Source organism: Zonotrichia leucophrys, chromosome 26, assembly GCF_028769735.1.
Source record: "Zonotrichia leucophrys gambelii isolate GWCS_2022_RI chromosome 26, RI_Zleu_2.0, whole genome shotgun sequence".
NCBI classification, from domain to species: Eukaryota; Metazoa; Chordata; class Aves; order Passeriformes; family Passerellidae; genus Zonotrichia; species Zonotrichia leucophrys.
In genome coordinates this window covers 2,688,552-2,710,794 of record NC_088195.1, presented here as the reverse complement: position 1 = coordinate 2,710,794, position 22,243 = coordinate 2,688,552, and the positions used below count along the sequence as shown (strand labels likewise).

The window sequence follows — 22,243 nt, the reverse complement described above, 5'->3', positions numbered from 1 at the left end:
CGCGGGGGGGGCGTGCCTGGGAATGGAGGGAGCGGACTGAGGGCCATTGTCTCATTGTTCGGGCTTCAAAGGACAATGGGCCATTGTTGTCCCCGGGGATGCCATTGTTTGCTTTCCCTGCAGAGCCCGGCCGCGCACGGAGCTTTCCCGAGGGCCGGCTCCGTGTGTGGGACGCTCCAGAACAACGAGGCAGGAATGTTGCTTTCCTTCCCCACGCCCTGGTTTTTGGTTTTTTGGTTTTTTTTTTTTTTTTTGCACGGTTGTGCCATCCTGAAAAAAGGCACGGCCAGAGGGGATGGGACCACCCAGAGACCCCCAGGATCCCGCAGGGATGGGCTGAGAGCGGGGGGTTCATCCTCCATCCCCCCATCCCTGCACATTCCAGGGTGAGGGCACAAAATCCAGGCGGGTTGAAGCCGCTTCAGGAGCATCCACCGGGCAATATCCCGAATTTCCATCCCGTGGATGCCCCAAATCTGCCCCGGCACGGCGGCGTTTGGCTCCTGCAGAACCCAGGAAGGGACGGCCCGGCCCGGAGCGCTCCTGGTGCGGATTCCCGGGGCTGATCCCGTTGGGAAATTCAACTGAGGGGCCGAGGAAAGGCTGGGGGAGGGAGAAGGAGAATTCCAGGAGCGAGGAAAGGAACAGAATTCCAGGAGCAGGGAAAGGAGCAGGGAAAGAGCAGAATTCCAGGAGCAGGGAAAGGAACAGAATTCCAGGAGCAGGGAAAGGAGCAGGGAAAGGAGCAGGGGAAAGGGGAAAGAGCAGAATTCCAGGAGCAGGGAAAGGAACAGAATTCCAGGAGCAGGGAAAGGAGCAGGGGAAAGAGCAGAATTCCAGGAGCAGGGAAAGGAACAGAATTCCAGGAGCAGAATTCCAGCCCCTCCGCAGCCCGAGGCGGGCCGGGGGATGGATGGAGCAGGAAAGGGACGCGCTGCGCTCAGGGACACCCTCGCTGCTGCAAACAGTCGGGAATGGCAGGAGGAACTGCGGCCGGGAGCCCGGGATGAGCTCCGGGATGAGCCCCGGGATGAGCCCCGGGAGCGCTCCGGGATGAGCCCCGGGATGAACCCCGGGATGAGCCCCGGGATGAGCCCCGGGATGAGCCCCGGGAGCGCTCCGGGCTGTCACCGGCAGAGAAGGGAACGCCGCCCCTGCAGGATCAGCCTGGCCGCGGTTCCTCCCCTCCCCAGGGCTGTGACCGCCCTCGGGACGAAGCCTTGGAGCGATCCCAGCCCGGCTGGAAGAGCCCCCGAATCCCCCCCGAGCGCAGCCCCGGGGCTGAGGAGCCCCCCAAGCTCGGGCTCAGAGCTTTGTCCCCATGGCCAGCGTGTCCCTGGGGGTCACCAAGTCACCCTGGGGGGTTCCTGGGTCTCCGTCCCCTCCAGCCGCCAGCACGGGGAGGTGACAATGGCTGGGGACACGGAGAGGTGGCACTAATGGGAAGGTGGCAGTGGCCAGGGACACGGAGAGGTGGCAATGGCTGGGGACAGGCAGAGGCGACAGAAACACGGACAGGTGGCAGTGGCTGGGGACACGGGGAGGTGACACAAATGGGGATGTGGCACTGGCTAGGGACACAGAGAGGTGGCAATGGCTGGGCACACGTGGAGGTGGCAGCGTCTAGGGACAGGCAGAGGCGACAGAAACCCGGGGTGGTGGCAGTGACTGGGGACACGAGGTGGTGACACAAATCCAGAGAGGTGGCAGTGGCCGGGGACACAGAGAGGTGGCAATGGCTGGGCACAGGGAGAGGTGGCAATGGCCAGGCAGAGGTGACACAAACCCAGGGAGGTGGCAGTGTCTGGGGACAGGCAGAGGTGACACAAAAGCCGGGGAGGTGGCAGTGGCCGGCACAGGGGAAGGTGGCAGTGGCTGGGGACATGGGGAGGTGACACAAACCCGGGGTGGTGGCAGTGACTGGGGACACAAGGTGGTGACACAAACACAGAGATGTGGCACTGGCTAGGGACACAGAGAGGTGGCAATGGCTGGGCACAGGGGGAGGTGGCAGTGGCTGGGGACAGGCAGAGGTGGCACAGAAGCCGGGAAGGTGGCAGTGGCCGGGCACAGGGGGAGGTGGCAGTGGCTGGGGACACGGGGAGGTGACACAAATGGGGATGTGGCACTGGCTAGGGACACAGAGAGGTGGCAATGGCTGGGCACAGGGAGAGGTGGCAGTGGCCGGGCAGAGGTGACACAAACCCAGGGAGGTGGCAGTGGCTGGGGACACGGGGAGGTGACACAAAAGCCGGGGAGGTGGCAGTGTCTGGGGACAGGCAGAGGCAACACAAACCCGGGGTGGTGGCAGTGACTGGGGACACGAGGAGGTGACACAAATCCAGAGAGGTGGCAGAGGCTGGGGACACAGAGAGGTGGCAATGGCTGGGCACAGGGAGAGGTGGCAGTGGCCGGGCAGAGGTGACACAAACCCAGGGAGGTGGCAGTGTTTGGGGACAGGCAGAAGTGGCACAGAAGCCAGGAAGGTGGCAGTGGCCGGGCACAGGGGGAGGCGGCAGTGGTGGGGACATGGGGAGGTGACACAAACCCGGACAGGTGGCAGTGGCTGGGGACACGGGGTGAAAGGGGTGTGGCATGGCAGGGACAGGGGAGGTGGCATGGCTGGGACAGGAGGAGGTGGCACAATGGCTGGGACAGGAGAGGTGACACAAAAGCCGGAGGAGGGTACACAAACCAGAGAGGTGGCAGGCTGGGCACAGGGTGACCAAAAAGAGAGTGGCAGTGGCGGGACAAGAGAAGTGGCATGGCTGGACAGGATCCAGGCAGAGGTGGCACAAAAGCCAGGGAGGTGGCAGTGTTTGGGGACAGGCAGAGGTGGCACAGAAGCCGGGGAGGTGGCAGTGGCCGGGCACAGGGGGAGGTGGCAGTGGCTGGGGACACGGGGAGGTGACACAAACCGGTCCCATGTCCTTTAGCAGTCCCCAGAAGTGATTTGCACACCTGCGGGGTGACACGCCCACCCTCAGTGCCCCCAATTTCCTCTCCCACCTCTGCTCTGCCCTTATCTCACCGCCCTTATCTCACCAGCCCTGCTGATAAGGGCTCGCGGCTGATGGGGCCCCCAAACGGAATTTTGGGGCCAGCTGTCCCCAAACCCCTCTGTGGGGCCCCCAAATCGGGGCTCCCTCCCCCCCTCCCTCCTGCAGGGCCCCGAGCGGCTCCGGGATCCGGGGGTGACAAAAATGGGGTCGGGAAAAGAGGAGCCCCTCCGGGAATCCCGGCCCTGCTCCTCCTCCTCCTCCTCCTGATCCCGGGAATTCCGGCCGGGATTGGGGTCGGGGAGAGCCGAGATTGGGATGAGGGAATTCCGGCCGGGATTGGGGAATTTCGGCCGGAATTGGGGTCGGGGAGAGACGAACCGGGATTGGGATCAGGAATTCCAGCCAGGATCGAGATTCCGGGCAGGATTGGGGTCGGGGAGAGCCGGGATTGGGATGAGGGAATTTCGGCCGGGATTGGGGAATTTCGGCCGGGATTGGGGTCGGGGAGAGCAGAGACGGGATTGGGATCAGGAATTCCAGCCAGGATCGAGATTCCGGCCGGGACCGGGGTCAGGCAGAGCCGGGATTGAGATCGGAAATTCCGGCCAGGATTGGAACCGGGGAGAGCCGGAATTGGGAACGGGCAGAGCTGGGACTGGGGTCGGGAAGAGGCGGGATTGGGAATTCCGACTGGGATTGGGGTCGGGGAGAGCTGAGATGGAATTGGGAATTCCGGCCGGAATTGGGATCGCACAGAGCCGGGATTGGGGAATTTCGGCCGGGATTGGGGTCGGGGAGAGCCGGGATTGGGAACGGGCAGAGCTGGGACTGAGGTCGGGGAGAGGCGGGATTGGGAATTCCGACTGGGATTGGGGAGAGCTGAGATGGGATTGGGAATTACGGCCGGAATTGGGATCGCACAGAGCCGGGATTGGGATGAGGGAATTTCGGCCGGGATTGGGGTCGGGGAGAACCGAACCGGTATTGGGATCAGGAATTCCAGCCAGGATCGAGATTCCGGGCGGGATTGGGGTCGGGGAGAGCCGGAATTGGGAACGGGCAGAGCTGGGACTGGGGTCGGGGAGAGGCGGGATTGGGAATTCCGACTGGGATTGGGGTCGGGGAGAGCTGAGATGGAATTGGGAATTCCGGCCGATATTGGGATCGCACAAAACCGGGATTGGGATGAGGGAATTTCGGCCGGGATTGGGGTCGGGGAGAGCCGAACCGGGATTGGGATCAGGAATTCCAGCCAGGATCGAGATTCCGGGTGGGATTGGGGTCGGGGAGAGCCGGGATTGGGATTGGGGAATTCCGGCCGGGATTGGGGTCGGGGAGAGCCGAGCCGTGATTGGGATCAGGAATTCCAGCCAGGATCGGGAATTCCGGCCGGGATCGCGATCGGGATCGGGCAGAGCCGAGCCCGCAGCTCCCCCTTCTGTCCGGAAGATTTTTCCCGTTCTGGCAGGAATTTGGAACGCTCCAGGCAGAATTCCCACACAATTCCCGAGGCTCAGGAGTGAAAAATCCCGGGAACCGCCCCCGGGTGAGGCAGAGCCGAGGTTTGGGGGAGGATGGGAAGGGATTTCTTGGCAAAAAGGGATTTGATTTTGGGGACAAAGAGATCAGTTTTGGGGAAAAAAAAAAGGATTATTTTTGGATAATGAGGCTTGTTATTGAGGAAAAGGGATTGGTTTGGGAAAAGGATTTTTTTGCGATAAAGTGGATTGATTTTGAGAAAAAAAAAAAAGATTATTTTTGGGATAAAGAAGCTTGTTTTTGGGGGAAAGGAATTGGTTTGGATAAAGGATTTTTTGGGATAAAGAGATTGGTTTTGTGGACAAAAAGATTATTTTTAGGAATAAGGGATTTTTTTGTGGGGAAGAAGGGACTGGTTTTTCCCTTTAGGAAAAAGGGATTTGCTTTGGGAAGAAAGGATTTGTTTTGGGATAAAGGGATTTTTTGGGGAAAGGGATTTGTTCTGGGCAATTAAGGATTGTTTTTGGGAAGAAGGGGTGGGTTTTAGGAAGATGGGAATGATTTGGGGAAGAAGGGATTGTTTTGGGGATAAAGAGCTTGATCTGGGAAAACTTGAACCCCCACAGGGAAAAACTTTAGGAAATCATTTCCCCCACCCCGAGACTGAAACCCCACTCCCGGATTTTGTTACAAAACCCCATTTTATTCCCCAAAGAAAAGCCCCAACTACAAAACACGGTTCCCAGAGGAGCTGAGGGCTTTCCCCCGTGGCTCATCCCGTTTTCCAGAGCTCCCAGTCCCATTCCCAGCTGGAGCTGCTGCCCCTAACTGGAGACGCTCTGCAGGAGGGTGATGTTGTCTCCCTTCAGCATGATCCGACCTGGAACCCAACGGCAGCGGGATTGGGGTGGGAGCGCCCCAAACCTGCCCAGAACCACAGCTGGAGCCCAGAACCACAGCTGGAGCCCAGAACCACAGCTGGAGCCCAGAACCACAGCTGGATTCCAGCCCCAAAATTTGGATCCCAGCCCCAAAACCTGGATCTCAATTCCAAAACCCGAATTCCAAACCCACAGCTGGATCCCAGTCCCACAGCTGGAGGCCAATCCCAAAAACTGGATCCCATCCCACAGCTGGAGCTCAATCCCACAGCTGGAGTTCAATCCCAAAATCTGAATTCCAGCCCCAAAACCTGGATCCCAATCCCACAGCTGGATTCCAGCCCCAAAACCTGGATCCCAATCCCAAAACCTGGATCCCAATCCCACAGCTGGATCCCAATCCCAAAACCTGGATCCCAATCCCACACCTGGATCCCAATCCCACAGCTGGAGCCCAGCCCCAAAACTTGGATTTCAGCCCCAAAACCTGGATCCCAATCCCACACCTGGATCCCAATCCCAAAACCTGGATCTCAATCCCAAAACCCGAATTCCAAACCCACAGCTGGATCCCAGTCCCACAGCTGGAGCTCAATCCCAAAATCTGAATTCCAGCCCCAAAACCTGGATCCCAATCCCAAAACCTGAATTCCAAACCCACAGCTGGAGGCCAATCCCAAAACCTGGATCTTAATCCCACAGCTGGATTCTAATCCCAAAAACCTGGATCCCAGCCCCAAAACCTGGATTCCAATCCCAAAACCTGGATCCCATTCCCACAGCTGGAGCCTGGCCCCAAAACCTGGATTCCAGTCTCACAGCTGGATCCCAATCCCACAACTGGATTTCAACCCCACAACTGGAGCCCCATCCCACAGCTGGATCCCAATCCCAAAACCTGGATTCCAACCCCAAAACCTGGATCCTGGTTCCAAAATCTGGATCCCAATCCCACAGCTGGAGCCTGGCCCCAAAACCTGGATTTCAGCCCCAAACCCTGGATTTAAAGTCCCACATCTGGATTCCAGGATCCCCCACCTGAAATTCAGGACCCCAGCCCCAAATCCCCCATCCCACCCCCCAGTTCCAGCCTTCCCCTCCCCCCTGCCCTACCCAGCTGTTTCCTGGATTTGGTTTTGGAGTGAATTTCCTCAGCATCGTCCAGCACCAGGTTCATGTACTCATCAAAGCCCTGCAGGAGCAGCACCAGCTTCAGTGAAACCCTCCCAAAAAAACCCCCAAAAAACCCCCAAATCACCCCTCAAAAAAACAAAAAATAAACCAAAACACCTCCAAAACAAAATATCCAAATAACCCAATAAACTCACCCAAAAAAACCTGAAAAAAACCCAAAAAAACCCCAAAAATTAAAAAAAAGACCCCAAAAATTAAAAAAAAAAAACCCCAAACCAAAAAAAACCCAAAAAGCAAAAAATAAATCAAAACCACCCCAAAACCTCAAAAAACACCAAATAACCCAATAAACCCATCCCAAACAAAAAAAAAACCAAAACCTGAAAAAACCCAAAAAAAACCACCAAAACCCCAAAAATTAAAAAAAAAAATCAAAAAACCCCAAAAAACAAACAAAAAACCCAAATCCAAAAAATCCCCTCAAAAAACCCTAAAAATCTCCAAAAAACCCCAAAACAGCCTAAAAAACCACCCAAACCCCCCAAAAAAACCCCAAAACAAAACAAACACCTCCAAAAAAAAAAACCTTCAACCCCCTCAAAAAACCAAATACAAAACAAAACTCAAAAAACTTAATTAGAAAACCCTCAAAACCCCCAACAAACTCCAACATCCAAGAAAAAAAACTAAAAAAAATCCAAAAAACCCCAACACCCTCCCCCAAAAAAAACAAAATAAACCCCAAAACCTGCAATTGCCAGGAGAAGCACAAGACAGAAATGGGTTTAGGGGAGGGGAGAAGGCAAAGGGGTGACCCCAGAGCAGGGGAGGGGTTTGGGGTGACCCCAGAGCAGAGGGGTGACAAGGGGACAGTGGCACTCACGATGATGCAGCCCTCGATCCTCATGTTCACCTGCTCATAGAGCCACACCTGGATCCTGGATCTCTGCAAGGCACCAAAATCACCTCTGAGGGGGTTCAGGGGGGTTCAGGGTCCATCCCCACCCCCAAATCACAGGGGGTACCCAAGGAATGTCCCGTGGGATGGCAAGGGGAGGAGCAGTAGGGGCTGTTCTGGTGTTTGGGTGGATTAAGTGAAAAAAAAAATGGGGTTTAAATGAGGTTTTGGGAAGGAATTGCTCTCTGGTTGGAGGTGGGATGGAACTCCCAGAGGAGCTGTGGCTGCTCCATCCCTGGGAGTGTCCCAGGCCAGCTTGGACAGGGAATAAAAGAGAAAATTAATCAAATGACACTCTGGGATAATGGGAGGTGTCCCTGCCCATGGGATTGGATGATCCCTTCCAACCCAACCCATTCCAGCATTCCCTGAGCTGCTTTGGGTGGGAAATTGGGAAGAAATCCTGCCCTGGAATTCCCACAGAGTCTGTGGCTGCCCCTGGATCGCTGGGAGCCTCCAGGGCTGGATGGGGTTTGGAGCACCCTGGGACTGTGGGAAGTGATATAGGGTGGGAATGGGATGATCCTTAGGATCTTCCATCCCCAATTCCCCAAGACTGGGGATCTTCAAACCCCAATTTATGGAATTCCATAATTTCATTTAAAAATCCTAGTTTAGGACTCCAGAGTCATTCCCACAGAATCCCCATCCCTGGGTGTCCCATGGCGGGCAGGAGCAGCCTGGCCCAGGGGACGGTGTCGCTGCCATGGCAGGGCTGGCACCGGGTGGTATTTAGGGTTTCTCCCCGCGGTGATTCACTCACGTTCTGCAGGTAGCGGAAGATCAGGTTCTGGAGCCGAGCGTTAAGGGCAGAGCACAGCACAGCACAGCCGGGAGCCCCGGGCACCCCTGAGGGGACCCCGCCATAGAACCCGCCCGCCCCGCTCCCTTCCCGCCCGCGCTCCCCGCGGCCTCCCCGCGCTCCCCCGGTGCCCCGAATGATGGCGGCAGGATACGATGGGCTGCACCATCACCTTCTGCACCTTCTGGCCCTGCCCGCGGTACGCCATGGCTGCGCGGGGCCGCGGGGCGCTGGGGGAGAGCGGCGGCGTGAGGGGATGGAGGAGAGCGGGGCACTGTGGGATAGCGGCGGAACAGGATGGGGAGGGGACACGGGGCACTGTGGGATAGTGGAGGAATAGAATGGGGAAACACGGGCACTGTGGGATAATGGCGGAACAGGAACGGCACCGTGAGGGGCTCTGTGGGATAGCGGCGGAACAGGATGGGGAGGGGACACGGGGCACTGTGGGATAGTGGAGGAATAGAATGGGGAAACACAGGGCACTGTGGGATAGTGGCGGAACAGGAATGGCACCGTGAGGGGCGCTGTGGGATGGTGGCGGAACAGGATGAGGAACGCGGGGCACTGTGGGATAATGGAGGAATAGAATGGGAAACACGGGGCACTGTGGGATAATGGCGCAACAGGAACGGCACCGTGAGGGGCACTGTGGGATAGTGGAGGAACAGGATGGGGAACGCGGGGCACTGTGGGATAGTGGAGGAACAGAATGGGGAAACACGGGCACTGTGGGATAATGGAGGAATAGACTGGGGAACGCGGGGCACTGTGGGATAGTGGAGGAACAGGAATGGCACCGTGAGGGGCGCTGTGGGATGGTGGCGGAACAGGATGAGGAACGCGGGGCACTGTGGGATAGTGGAGGAATAGAATGGGGAAACACGGGGCACTGTGGGATAGTGGCGGAACAGGAACGGCACCGTGAGGGGCGCTGTGGGATGGTGGCGGTATGAGGGGATAGCGGCGGTGTGAAAGGATGAAGGAACGCGGGGCACTGTGGGATAGTGGCGGAACAGTGAGGGGATAATGGCGGTGTGAGGGGATGGCACCGCGGGGCACTGTGGGATAGTGGAGGAACAGTGAGGGGATAATGGCGGTGTGAGGGGATGGCACCGCGGGGCACTGTGGGATAGTGGAGGAACAGTGAGGGGATAATGGCGGTGTGAGGGGATGGCACCGCGGGGCACTGTGGGATAGTGGCGGTGTGAGGGGAGAGCAGAGCGCGAGGCATTGTGGGATAGCGGCGCTGTGAGGGCGGCCGTTTTGGGTTTTTTTAAATTATTATTTTTTGGCTCTTATTAGAGCTTTTTCTTGCTAGCATTACGAGTTTTTATGCCATTCTTTTATTTGGGTTTAATAACCACAATTCATCGAAAAAAATGACCGAAAAATGTTCCACTGGTTCAGAGCTATGCCCTAAAGCACCCAACTTTAAAATAAAGTGATTTTGGTGTTCTTACAGCGTCGGAGCTTTCCTGTTTATTTATCCCTCAACAAGGAAGCTAAAAAATCCTGAAACGTCTCCCATGTCCCGTGTCCTCCTCCTGTCCCTGTTCCCTGGGATGAGATCCCAAATCCCCCCCGGCTGTGCCCTCCTGGCAGGGAGTTGTGCAGAGCCAGAAATTCCCCCTGAGCCTCCTTTGCTCCGGGCTGAGCCCCTGCCCAGCTCCCTCAGGACCCTCCAAACCCTTCCCAGCTCCCTCAGGACCCTCCAAACCCTTCCCAGCTCCCTCAGGACTCTCCAAATCCTTTCCAGATTTCTCCAAACCCTTCCCAGCTCCCTCAGGACCCTCCAAACCCTTCCCAGCTCCCTCAGACCCTCCAAACCCTTCCCAGCTCCCTCAGGATTTTTCCCAAACTGTTTCCTGTTTCCCTCAGCTCTTCCAAACCTTTCCCATCTCCCTCAGGACTCTCCAAACCCTTTCCAGATTTCTCTAGACCCTTCCCAGTTCCCTCAGGACTCTCCAAACCTTCCCCTGGTTCCTTCAGCTCTTCCAAACCTTCCCATTTCCCTCAGGACTCCTCAAACCCTTTCCAGATTTCTCCAAATCCTTCCCAGCTCCCTCAGGATTCTCCAAACTCTTCCTTGGTTCCCTCAGCTCCTCTAAACCTTCCGCAGCACCCTCAGGATTCTCCAAATCCTCTCCAGATTTCTCCAAACCCTTCCCAGCTCCCTCAGGATTTTCCAAACCCTTCCCAGCTCCCTCAGGATTCTCCAAACCCCTCCCACCTTCCTGAAGATTTTTCCAAATCCTTTCCAGATTTTTCCAAACCCTTCCCAGCTCCCTCAAGATTCTTCCAAACTTTTCCCCATCTCCCTCAGGATTCTCTCCAAACCTTTCCCTGGTTCCTTTCAGGACTCTCCAAACCCTTCCCTGCTCCCTCAGGATTCTCCAAACCTTCTCCAAATTTCTCCAAACCCTTCCCAGCTCCCTCAGGATTCCCCTCCCCTCATTAATTCCTAATTAACACTCTGAATTCCCAATCTCTTTGACACCATTCCTTAAAAAAACCCCACGGACACAGCACAGTGAGCAGCCTACCTTTAATCCCTTAAATAGAATCATACAAATATAAAATGGAAGAATAAAATATTTACAGAAAAAACAAAAACAAATCTCAAAACAAATTGAAAAAAAAAAAAGAAAAACCCCACGGGGATTTCACTCAATCCCATCTCCAAAGGGCTGGAAAAGAGGGAAGCAGCCAAGAGGGAACATTCCAGGTGCTTTTTCTTTTTTCCCCTCCCAAAATGATCCCAGCTGGATGTGAGAAGTTCATTGCAGGGAGAAATCCTCAGAACCCAGAGGCACTTGAAGCAATGTTCCTTTTCCCAAATCCCAGGAGGAATTTTTGCTTTCCCCCATGGAAAAAATCCCACAAGCCAGGCTCACCCTGGCAGGCTTTGGTCCAAAATCCTGCTCAGATTTTGCCTCTTTTTCCCTGAATTCCCCCCAAATGCGAGTCCATCCGTGGCTCCCAGAGTTGACACAGTAACTCCAGGGATTTTTTGGGGATTTTCTGTGCAGGAGGGAGCTCTGGAGATGGGATCTGTGGCCCCTCAGGGCGTTCCAAGTGCTCTGTCCTGTCCCGTGGGGGGACAAACTCAGCCCGGAATTTTGGGATAACAGAGAGCAGACTCTGCCTAATCCTAAACAATCCAACTGTGCTTCCAGCTGGGGCAGGGTCTCCTCCACAGATCCAACAACATTTACAGGATTTTTGTGGGAGGTGAGGACAAAATGTTGCTTTTTCAGGGTGGTTTTTTTTTTTTGGTGTCGCGTCTTTTTTCCTTTTTTTTTTCCAACAAAACCTCCCCTCTCAGCTGTCAATCATCTCAGACAGTTCCAGCAGCAGAGCATCCTCATCCTTGCCTGGATCCAGGTCGATTTCTGCCTCCAGTTTTCCCCCAGAGATTTCCCAGATGAGTTTCTCAAAGTCGTCCTCCACCGACAGCGCGGCCTTGGCGCCGCCGGCCGAGCTCAGGCGCCGCAGCTTCAGGGGAGCCTCCAGCGAGGAGGAGGATGAGGAGGATGAAGAGGATGAGGAGGATGAGGAGGAAGATCCAGACACCTCTGACTGTGCCATGGAATCGCCCTGGGTGCCAGGCTGCAGCTCAGGGCTGGGGAGAGCAGAAGGGAGGAGTCAGCGTGGGGGAGACTGAGGGCGAGGCTGAGGGTTTGGGTTTGCAGGGGGAGGGCTGGGATGGGTTTGGGGAGCCCTGGATTGGGTTTGGGGAGTCCTGGATTTGGTTTGGGGAGCCCTAGATTGGATTTGGGGGACTGGGATTGGATTTGGGGAGTCCTGGATTTGGTTTGGGGAGTCCTGGATTGGGTTTGGGGAGCCCTAGACTGGGTTTGGGGAGCCCTAGATTGGATTTGGGGAGCCCTGGATTGGGTTTGGGGAGCCCTAGATTGGATTTGGGGAGTCCTGGATTTGGTTTGGGGAGCCCTAGATTGGATTTGGGAGCCCTGGATTGGGTTTGGGAGCCCTAGATTGGATTTGGGGAGCCCTGATTGGGTTTGGGGAGCCCTAGATTGGATTTGGGGAGCCCTGGATTGGGTTTGGGAGCCCTAGATTGGATTTGGGCAGTGATTTGTTTGGGCAGGCCTGATTGGATTGGGGAGTCCTGGACCATTTGGGGAGCCTGGATTGGTTTGGGAATGTCAGGATGATTCTGGATTCAGGTAAGTTTTGGAGTCCTGGATTGGATTTGGAGGGATCCAGTTTGACCAGTCTGGATATTGGAGTCCTGGATTTGGTTTGGGGAGCCCTAGATTGGATTTGGGGGGCTGGATTGGATTTGGGGAGTCCTTGGACCAGTTTGGGGGGCTGGGATTGGATTTGGGGAGTCCTGGATTGGGTTTGGGGAGTCCTGGATTGGGTTTGGGGAGGCCTGGATTGGGTTTGGGGAGGCCTGGATTGGGTTTGGGGAGCCCTGGATTGGGTTTGGGGGGCTGGGATTGGATTTGGGGAGTCCTGGATTGGGTTTGGGCAGGCCTGGATTGGGTTGGGGAGCCCTGGATTGGGTTTGGGGGGCTGAGAATGGATCTGGGGAGTCCTGGATCAGTTTTGGGAAGTCCTGGATTTGGTTTGGGAAGTTCAGGATCAATTTTAGCAGTTCAGGATCAGTTCTGGGAAATCCTAGATTGGCTGTGGGGTCCTGGATCAGTTTTAGGGAGTCCAGGATTGGTTTGAGAAGTCCAGGATCAGTTTTGGAAAGTCCTGGATTAATTCTGTGAGTTCAGGATCAGTTTTGGGAACTCCAGAATCAATTCTGGGGTCCAGGATCACTTTTGGGAAGTCTTGGATTGGTTTGGGAAGCTCAGGATCAATTTTGGGAGCCCAGGACCAATTCTGAGATCCAGGATCAATTCTGGCAAGTCCAGGATCAGTTTTGGAAAGTCCTGGATTAATTCTGTGAGTTCAGGATCAGTTTTGGGAACTCCAGGATCAATTTTGGGAGCCCAGGATCAATTTTGGCAATTCCAGGATCAATTTTGGGGTGCAGGATCCATTTTGGGGAGTGCAGCATTTGTAGGAACCCCAAAGCACACACATGAATTGCAATTTTGGTTCCTCTGTAGGATTTTGGCACTGCTTTCCCCCAAAGCTGGCATTTCCCCTGGTGCCCACATCCCATCCCTGGGGGCAGGAGGGAAATGGGAATTTGGAATTTGGGATCTGAAATTTGGGATTTGGAATTTGGGATCTGGAATTTGGAATTTCGGATTTGGGATCTGAAATTTGGGATTTGGAATTTGGGATCTGGAATTTGGGATTAATTTGGGATTTGGGATTTGGAATTTGGGATTTGGAATTTGGGATCTGGAATTTGGGATTTGGAATTTGGGATCTGGAATTTGGGATTTGGGATTTGGAATTTGGAATTTGGGATTTGGGGTTACCTGTTCTGGGAATTCTCCCTCCGAGGGTTGGAGCCCAGGCTGACCTCAGGAGAAGTGGGAACAACCTGGCAATGAGGAGCAGGACAAGTTTTAGGATCTAAAAAAATCCCAAATTTTTCTTTTTCTGCTTCACCTGAAGCAGGGTATCCCTGAAATGAGGAATTTAGATTTTTTAAGGAATTTCTGCCTTGGAAAGGAGAAAATATTCCCAACTCCCAGCAGGGAATTTTGGAGAACCTGAGAATTTTTAGGATCTAAAAAATCCCAAATTTTAGGGGATTCTTCACCTGAAGCAGGGCATTGCTGAAATGAGGAAAAATCCCAAATTTTAGGAGATTCTTCTTTTTCTACCTCACCTGAAGCAGGGCATTCCTGAAATGAGGAATTTGTTTTTTTTTAAGGAATTTCTGCCTTGGAAAGGACAAAATATCCCCAAATCCCAGCAGGGAATTCTGGAGATGCCTCCAAAGCAGGAATGTGCTGTCCCCGAGAGCCGTGGGGTGAAATGGGCTGGGAGAAATGGAGAACATTTCAATTTTCCAGGTTTTTTTGGGGAATTTGGGGCCTCACCTTGGCTGGGCAGCCCGGGCTGTGCCCGCTGGTGGCACTGAGAGGCTTCACTGCCACCACAGCAGGCGGGGGGCACTCGGGGCCCTTCCTCTTCAGGGGCTGCTTGGGAGGGGCTCTGGCGTCCAGGGACACCCTGGGCTTGGCTGGGGGGGGAAAAGGGAAAAATGATCTGTCAGACCTCTTTATCAATCACATCCATTCCTTTATCTATCAAATCCATTCCTTTATCAATCACATCCATTCCTTTATCAATCACATCCATTCCTTTATCAATCACATCCATTCCTTTATCAATCACATCCATTCCTTTATCAATCACATCCATTCCTTTATCAGTCACATCCATTCCTTTATCAGTCACATCCATTCCTTTATCAATCAAATCCATTCCTTTATCAATCACATCCATTCCTTTATCAGTCACATCCATTCCTTTATCAATCACATCCATTCCTTTATCAGTCACATCCATTCCTTTATCCATCACATCCATTCCTTTATCAATCAAATCCCTTCCTTTATCAATCAAATTCATTCCTTTATCAATCAAATCCATTCCTTTATCCATCACATCCATTCCTTTATCTATCAAATCCCTTTATAAAATTCCTTTATCAATCAAACCCCCTTATCAACCAAACCCCTTTATCCAATCCCTTTATTTATTAAATCCCTTTATCAATCAAATCCCTTTATCAACCCCTTTATCAATCAAATCCCTTTATCAAATCCCTTTATTTATTAAATCCCTTTATCTATCAAATCCTTTTATCAATCAAATCCCTTTATCAACCAAACCCCTTTATGAAATCCCTTAAATAAATTTAATAATTTAAATAATTTAATATTAAATATTAAATTTATTAAATAAATAAATTTAATTTATTAATTAAATCCCTTTATCAATCAAATCCCTTTATCTATCAAATCCCTTTATCAACCAAACCCCTTTATAAAATCCCTTTATCAATCAAACCCCTTTATCAAATCCCTTTATTTATTAAATCCCTTTATCTATCAAATCCTTTTATCAATCAAATCCCTTTATAAAATTCCTTTATCAACGAAACCCCTTTATCCAATCCCTTTATTTACTAAATCCCTTTATCTATCAAATCCATTCCTTTATCTATCAAATCCATTCCTTTATCAGTCAAACACCTTTATAAAATTAATTTATCTATCAAATCCATTCCTTTATCAATCAAATCCATTCCTTTATCAACCCCTTTATCAATCAAACCCCTTTATCAAATCCCTTTATTTATTAAATCCTTTTATCTATCAAATCCCTTTATCAACCAAACCCCTTTATCAAATCCCTTTATAAAATTCCTTTATCAACCAAACCCCTTTATCAACCAAACCCCTTTATCCAATCCCTTTATTTACTAAATCCCTTTATCTATCAAATCCATTCCTTTATCAGTCAAATCCATTCCTTTATCAATCAAATCCATTCCTTTATCAGTCACATTCATTCCTTTATCAATCAAATCCATTCCTTTATCAATCAAATCCATTCCTTTATCAACCAAATCCATTCCTTAATCAATCACATCCATTCCTTTATCAATCACATCCATTCCTTAATCAAATCCATTCCTTTATCAATCACATCCATTCCTTAATCAAATCCATTCCTTTATCAGTCACATCCATTCCTTTATCAGTCAAATTCATTCCTTTATCAGTCACATCCATTCCTTTATCAATCAAATCCATTCCTTTATCAATCAAATCCATTCCTTTATCAGTCAAATCCATTCCTTTATCAGTCACATCCATTCCTTTATCAATCAAATCCATTCCTTTATCAGTCAAACACCTTTATAAAATTGCTTTATCTATCAAACCCCTTGACCAAGTCCCTTTATTTATCAAAGCCCTTCCTTTATTAATCGAATCCATTCCTTTATCAATCAAAGCCCTTTATAAAATTCCTTTATCTATCAAACCCCTTTATCAACCAAACCCCTTTATCCAATCCCTTTATCTATCAAATCCCTTTATCAACCCCTTTATCAATCAAATCCCTTTATCAAATCCCTTTATTTATTAAATCCCTTTATCTATCAAATCCCTTTATCAAATCCCTTTATTTATTAAATCCCTTTATCTATCAAATCCCTTTATCAAGCCCCCACCTCTGCCTCTCCTCTCAGGCAGCTGAGCTCCCTAAATCCCAACCCCACACAGAGCATTCCCATAAACCCCAACCCCAAAACACTCCCATAAATCTCACCTCCAGACCATTCCTACAAACCCCAATCCCAAACAGATCATTCCTAAACCCACACAAACCATTCCCCTAAACCCCAACCTCACACAGAACATTCCCAACCCCACACAGAACATTCCCAACCCCACACAGACCATTCCCACAAACCCCAACCCCACACAGATCATTCCCCTAAACCCCAACCCCACACAGAACATTCCCAACCCCACACAAATCATTTCCCTAAACCCCAACCCCACAAAAACCATTCCCCTAAACCCCAACCCCACACAGATCATTCCCAACCCCACATATATCGTTCCCCTAAACCCCAACCCCACACAGAACATTCCCAACCCCACACAAACCATTCCCACAAACCCCAACCCCACACAGAACATTTCCCTAAACCCCAACATCACACAGATCATTCCCAACCCCACACAAATCATTTCCCTAAACCCCAACCCCACACAAACCATCCCAAACCCAACCCCAATCCCAAAACATCCCAGCCCCACCTCTGCCTTTCCTCTCGGGCAGCTGAGCTCCCTAAACCCCAACCCCACACGGAGCATTCCCACAAACCCCAACCCCACACAGATCATTTCCCTAAACCCCAACCCCACACAGATCATTCCCAACCCCACATAGAACATCCCAAACCCAAACCACTGCCATAAATCCAAACCCCACAAAAACCATTCCCATAAACCCCAACCCCACACAGACCATTCCCAACCCCACACAGATAATTCCTCTAAATCCCAACCCCACACAAATCATTCCCCTAAACCCCAATTCCACACAGATCATTCCCACAAACCCCAATTCCACACAGATCATTCCCAACCCCACAAAAACCATTTCCCTAAATCCCAACCCCACAAAAACCATTCCCCTAAACCCCAACCCCACAGACCATTCCCAACCCCACACAGATCATTCCCCTAAACCCCAACCCCACACAGCCCATCCCAAACCCAACCCCAACCCCAAATGATTCCCATAAGCAGCCCCACCTCTGCCCCTCCTCTCGGGCAGCTGAGCTCCCTAAATCCCAACCCCACATGGGGCATTCCCATAAACCCCAACCCCACACAGAACATCCCAACCCCACACAGATCATTTCCCTAAACCCCAACCCCACAAAAACCATTCCCATAAACCCCAACCCCACACAGATCATTCCCAACCCCACACAGAGCATTCCCACAAACCCCAACTCCACACAGAACATCCCAAACCCAACCCCAACCCAAATGATTCCCATAAACATCCCCACCTCTGCCTCTCCTGTCGGGCAGCTGAGCTCCCTAAACCCCAACCCCACACAGAACATCCCAAACCCAAACCACTGCCATAAATCCCAACCCCACACAGAACATTCCCAACCCCACACAGATCATTCCCACAAACCCCACACAGATCATTTCCCTAAACCCCAATTCCACACAGAACATTCCCAACCCCACACAAATCATTTCCCTAAATCCCAACCCCACAAAAACCATTCCCTTAAACCCCAACCCCACACAGATCATTCCCCTAAACCCCAACCCCACACAGAACACTTCCCTAAACCCCAATTCCACACAGAACATTCCCAACCCCACACAGAACATTCCCACAAACCCCAATTCCACACAGATAATTCCTCTAAATACCAACCCCACACAAACCATTCCCCTAAACCCCAACCTCACACAGATCATTCCCAACCCCACAAAAACCATTCCCCTAAACCCCAACCCCACACAGAACATTCCCAACCCCACACAGAGCATTCCCCTAAATCCCAACCCACAAAAAACCATTCCCAAAATGATTCCCATAAGCAGCCCCACCTCTGCCCCTCCTCTCGGGCAGCTGAGCTCCCTTTTTCCCCGGCTCCTTCTCTGCAGTTCCCGCTCCATCCTCGCCGCTTTTCCCTCCTCTCCTCCTGCCCAGCTGGGCTGAGCCCACAGCAGCCTCGGGGCTCCCTGATCCTGAGGGTTTTTCCTGGTTTTTATTTTTATCCTGGTTTTTTTCCTGGATTTCAGCCGGGTTTGCCCCAGCTCCCTGCTGCAGCTTCTCCTCCTGCCGCTGCTTCTGCTGCCGTTTCTCCCACATGATTTCCTCCAGGCTCTTCACCTGAATTCCAGAATTCCCTGAATTCTGACAGGGGAAAAAAACACCAAGAGGGTTTTTAGGGGAAAAATTTGGGATAAAAATCTATGGAAATGAGAGGAAGTGATCAGAAATGTGACATTTTTGTTATAAATTTGTTCAGACTCACCTCAGCAGGGGCAGAGCCACTTTTGGCAGAAGGTTTGTTCAGCTCCACAATCATTTTTTCTTCTCTTCCAGGTGCTTTAAACCAAGAAAAACATCCAAAAATTGGGTTTTTATGTTTTCTTGGGGGGTTATTTGCCTATTTTTATTAACAGGAAGCAATTCCTGAAGGATTTTCTGTTTCCTTCAGTCCCACCATTGAGTACCATCATCATTACTATTATCATTTATTATTATTACCAATTATTATTATTATTATTATTGTTGTTATTACTCAGAAATGGACCAATCCTTCCCAAGCAATATTCCAAAGGGGAATGGGATGGATTCCAGCACTGGCAAGATTCCACCACACAAATCCAGGGCAGAATAAAAAGAAGGAAATTCCCAAGGAGGAGAATCAGAATTCCAAAAGGGAAGCACAATTCCCAAGGAAAAGCACAACTCCCAAAGGGGAGTATAACTCCCAAAAAAGAATCAGAATTCCCAAGGAAATGCAGAACTCCCAAGGGGAAAGAATTCCCAGGGGAAAGGAGAATTCCCAGTGGAAGCAGAATTCCCAAGAACAATCAGAATTCCCAGGAGGAAACCACAATTCCCAGGGAGAATCAGAACTCCTGGGAGGGGAAGCAGAATTCCCAAAGGGAATCAGTTCCCAAGGACAAGCAGAATTCCCAAGGAGAATCAGAACTCCCAAGAAGGGGAAGCAGAATTCCCAAGGGACAATCACAACTCCTAAAGACAATCCCAACTCCCAGGGACAATCCGAACTCCCAAGGACAATCACAATTCCCAGGGGACAACCAGAATTCCCAGGGAACAATCAGAACTCCCAAGAACAACCACACTTCCCAAGGACAATCCCAGCATTCCCAAGGACAATCCCAACTCCCAGGGGACAACCAGAACTCCCAGGGAGAATCAAGAGATCCCAAGGACAACCAGAATTCCCAAGGGACAATCACAACTCCTAAAGACAATCCCATCTCCCAGGGGACAATCAGAACTCCCAAGAACAACCACACTTCCCAAGGACAACCCCAGCATTCCCAGGGGACAATCCCAGCTCCCAGGAGACAATCACAGGGGACAGTCCCTGCTCCCAGGGGACAATTCCAGCATTCCCAAGGACAACCCAGCTCCCAGGGGACAACCAGAACTCCCAATGAGAATCAGAACTCCCAAGAACAACCACACTTCCCAAGGGACAATCCCAACTCCCAAGGACAATCCCAGGGGACAATCCCAGCATTCCCAGGGGACAACCCCAACTCCCAAGGACAGTCAGAATTCCCAGGGGACAATCAGAAGAACTCCCAAGAACAACCACACTTCCCAAGGACAACCCCAGCATTCCCAGGGGACACACCCAAGGACACTCCCATCTCCCAGGGGACAACCAGAACTCCCAGTGAGAATCAGAACTCCCAAGAACAACCACACTTCCCAAGGACAACCCCAGCATTCTCAGGGACACTCCCAGGGGACACTCCCAGGGGACAGTCCCTGCTCCCAGGGGACAATCCCAACTCCCAGGGACAATCCCAGCTCTCAAGGACAACCCCAGCATTCCCAAGGGACAATCCCAGCTCTCAAGGGCAACCCCAGCTCCCAGGGGACAATCCCTGCTCCCAGGGGACAATCCAGCATTCCCAAGGACAATCCCAGCTCCCAGGGGACAATCCCAGGGGACAATCCCAGCTCTCAAGGACAACCCCAGCACTCCCAGGGGACAACCACACTTCCAGGTTGTTCCAGAAATCCCAGGGACATTCCCAGGGGACAATCCAGCATTCCCAAGGACACTCCCATCTCCCAGGGTACCTCCCAGGGACAATCCCAAGGACACTCCCAGCATTCCCAAGGACACTCCCAGCTCCCAGGGGACATTCCCAAGGACACTCCCAGCTCCCAGGGTACCCTCCAGGGACAGTCCCCACTCACCCAGCACCTTGGTGACCCTCAGCAGTTTCCTGCCCCTGCCAGCAGCCTGGGCAGGGCCGGGGGTGCCCGGCACGTTCTCCCCGCTCTGCTGCAGCCTCAGCGCCTTCTCCCTCTTGATCTCCTCCAGGGTTTTGATCCGAACCTCTGCAGCTCCCCTGGCCCTGCCAGCCTGTGCCAGCTGCACCCTGCCAGCGGCTGGGGCACCGAGGTTCTGTCTCCTGGCATCTCCCTCGCTTCTGGCCCTGCTGCTCAACTCCTCAGCTTTCTCCTTCTCCTCTCCCAACCTTTTGTGGTTTTTTTCCACCAAGGCTCCCATCAGGGATTTGCTGCGAGCAGCAGGGGAAGGTTTGGCTGCTGAATTTGGTTCTTCAGTTTTCCTTCCCTCTGCTGGGATTTTGGCTGGGGGCTCTCCTGCTCTCCTCTGCTTGGCTCTCTCCAGGCGGATTTCCTCCAGGGTTTTCACTCTGATCTCCTCGATGGGTTTGGCAGCTTTGTCTGAAAAAATCCAGGAGTGAAACAGAGAAGGGGAAAAGAATCCAGAGGGAATTTGGGATTGAGGGCTCTCAGTGCTCCTTGGGTTGGAAGGGCTTGGAGGAGCATCCAGGGACACTTTTCCCTTATCCCAGGTGGCTCCAAACAGAACTGGGACACTCCAGGGATGGGGAAAACACAAATTCTCTGGGAATGAGTCTGGAGTGCTGAAATTGGGATTTTTTAATGGAATCATGGAATGGTTTGGGTTGGAAGATCCTAAGGATGATCCCATTGCCAGCTCTGCCATGGCAGGGACATCTCCCATGTGGGAGCCATGGGATGGGGCACAATTCTCTGGAATGAATCAATCTGAAATTGGGATTTTTTTATGGATTCTCTGGGAAGAATCATTCTGAAATTGGGATTTTTTTTAATGGGATTCTCAGGGAATGAATCAATTCTGAAATTGGGATTTTTTATGGGATTCTCTGGGAATGAATCCATTCTGAAATTGGGATTTTTTTACTGAATCTCTGGAATTATGGGTTGAAATCCATTCTGAAATGGATCTTTTTCACAGATTAGGATGATTTGGGTTGGAACCCTAGATCAACCCATTCCCAGCCTTCGATGGCCTGGTCCCAAACCACACGCTGATGGCAGCCATGGATTTGGATTTCAGGCTGGGAATGAGTCTGGAATCCTGAAATTGGGATTTTTTTATGGAATCATGGAATGGTTTGGGTTGGAAGATCCTAAGGATGATCCCATTGCCACCCCATGGTGCCAGGGTGCTCCAAACCCCATCCAGCCTTTTTTTTTATGGGATTCTCTGGGAATGAATCAATTCTGAAATTGGGATTTTTTAATGGGATTCTCTGGGAATGAATCAATTCTGAAATTGGGATTTTTTTAATGGGATTCTCTGGGAATGAATCAATTCTGAAATTGGGATTTTTTTAATGGGATTCTCTGGAATGAATCAATTCTGAAATTGGGATTTTTAAATGGGATTCTCTGGGAATGAATCAATTCTGAAATTGGGATTTTTTTAAAATGGGATTCTCTGGGAATGAATCAATTCTGAAATTTT

General features: G+C 51.5%; 2 protein-coding genes across 4 annotated transcripts in view; both read right to left on the bottom strand.

The window, feature by feature from the left end:
- Positions 1-5,163: 5,163 nt before the first annotated feature.
- Positions 5,164-8,694, bottom strand: SNRPE (small nuclear ribonucleoprotein polypeptide E). The gene is made up of 5 exons (XM_064733013.1): positions 8,411-8,694; positions 8,218-8,244; positions 7,380-7,442; positions 6,476-6,554; positions 5,164-5,361 (listed from the first exon to the last, which is right to left on the bottom strand). The coding sequence occupies exons 1-5, from the start codon at positions 8,462-8,464 to the stop codon at positions 5,306-5,308; spliced, it is 279 nt and encodes a 92-aa protein (XP_064589083.1). The 5' UTR covers positions 8,465-8,694; the 3' UTR covers positions 5,164-5,305.
- A 2,093-nt stretch (positions 8,695-10,787) lies between these two features.
- The window catches only part of ZC3H11A (zinc finger CCCH-type containing 11A), a 39,221-nt gene continuing 27,765 nt past the window's right edge, over positions 10,788-22,243 (bottom strand). For all 3 annotated transcript variants that reach the window (XM_064733025.1, XM_064733026.1, XM_064733027.1), the window contains 6 exons: positions 20,677-21,171; positions 18,737-18,810; positions 18,306-18,615; positions 14,238-14,380; positions 13,668-13,732; positions 10,788-11,881 (listed from right to left, as the gene is read on the bottom strand). In XM_064733025.1, coding sequence (XP_064589095.1) covers positions 11,581-11,881; positions 13,668-13,732; positions 14,238-14,380; positions 18,306-18,615; positions 18,737-18,810; positions 20,677-21,171 — 1,388 coding nt within the window. In that variant the 3' untranslated portion in view covers positions 10,788-11,580. The remainder of the gene's footprint in view (positions 11,882-13,667; positions 13,733-14,237; positions 14,381-18,305; positions 18,616-18,736; positions 18,811-20,676; positions 21,172-22,243) is intronic.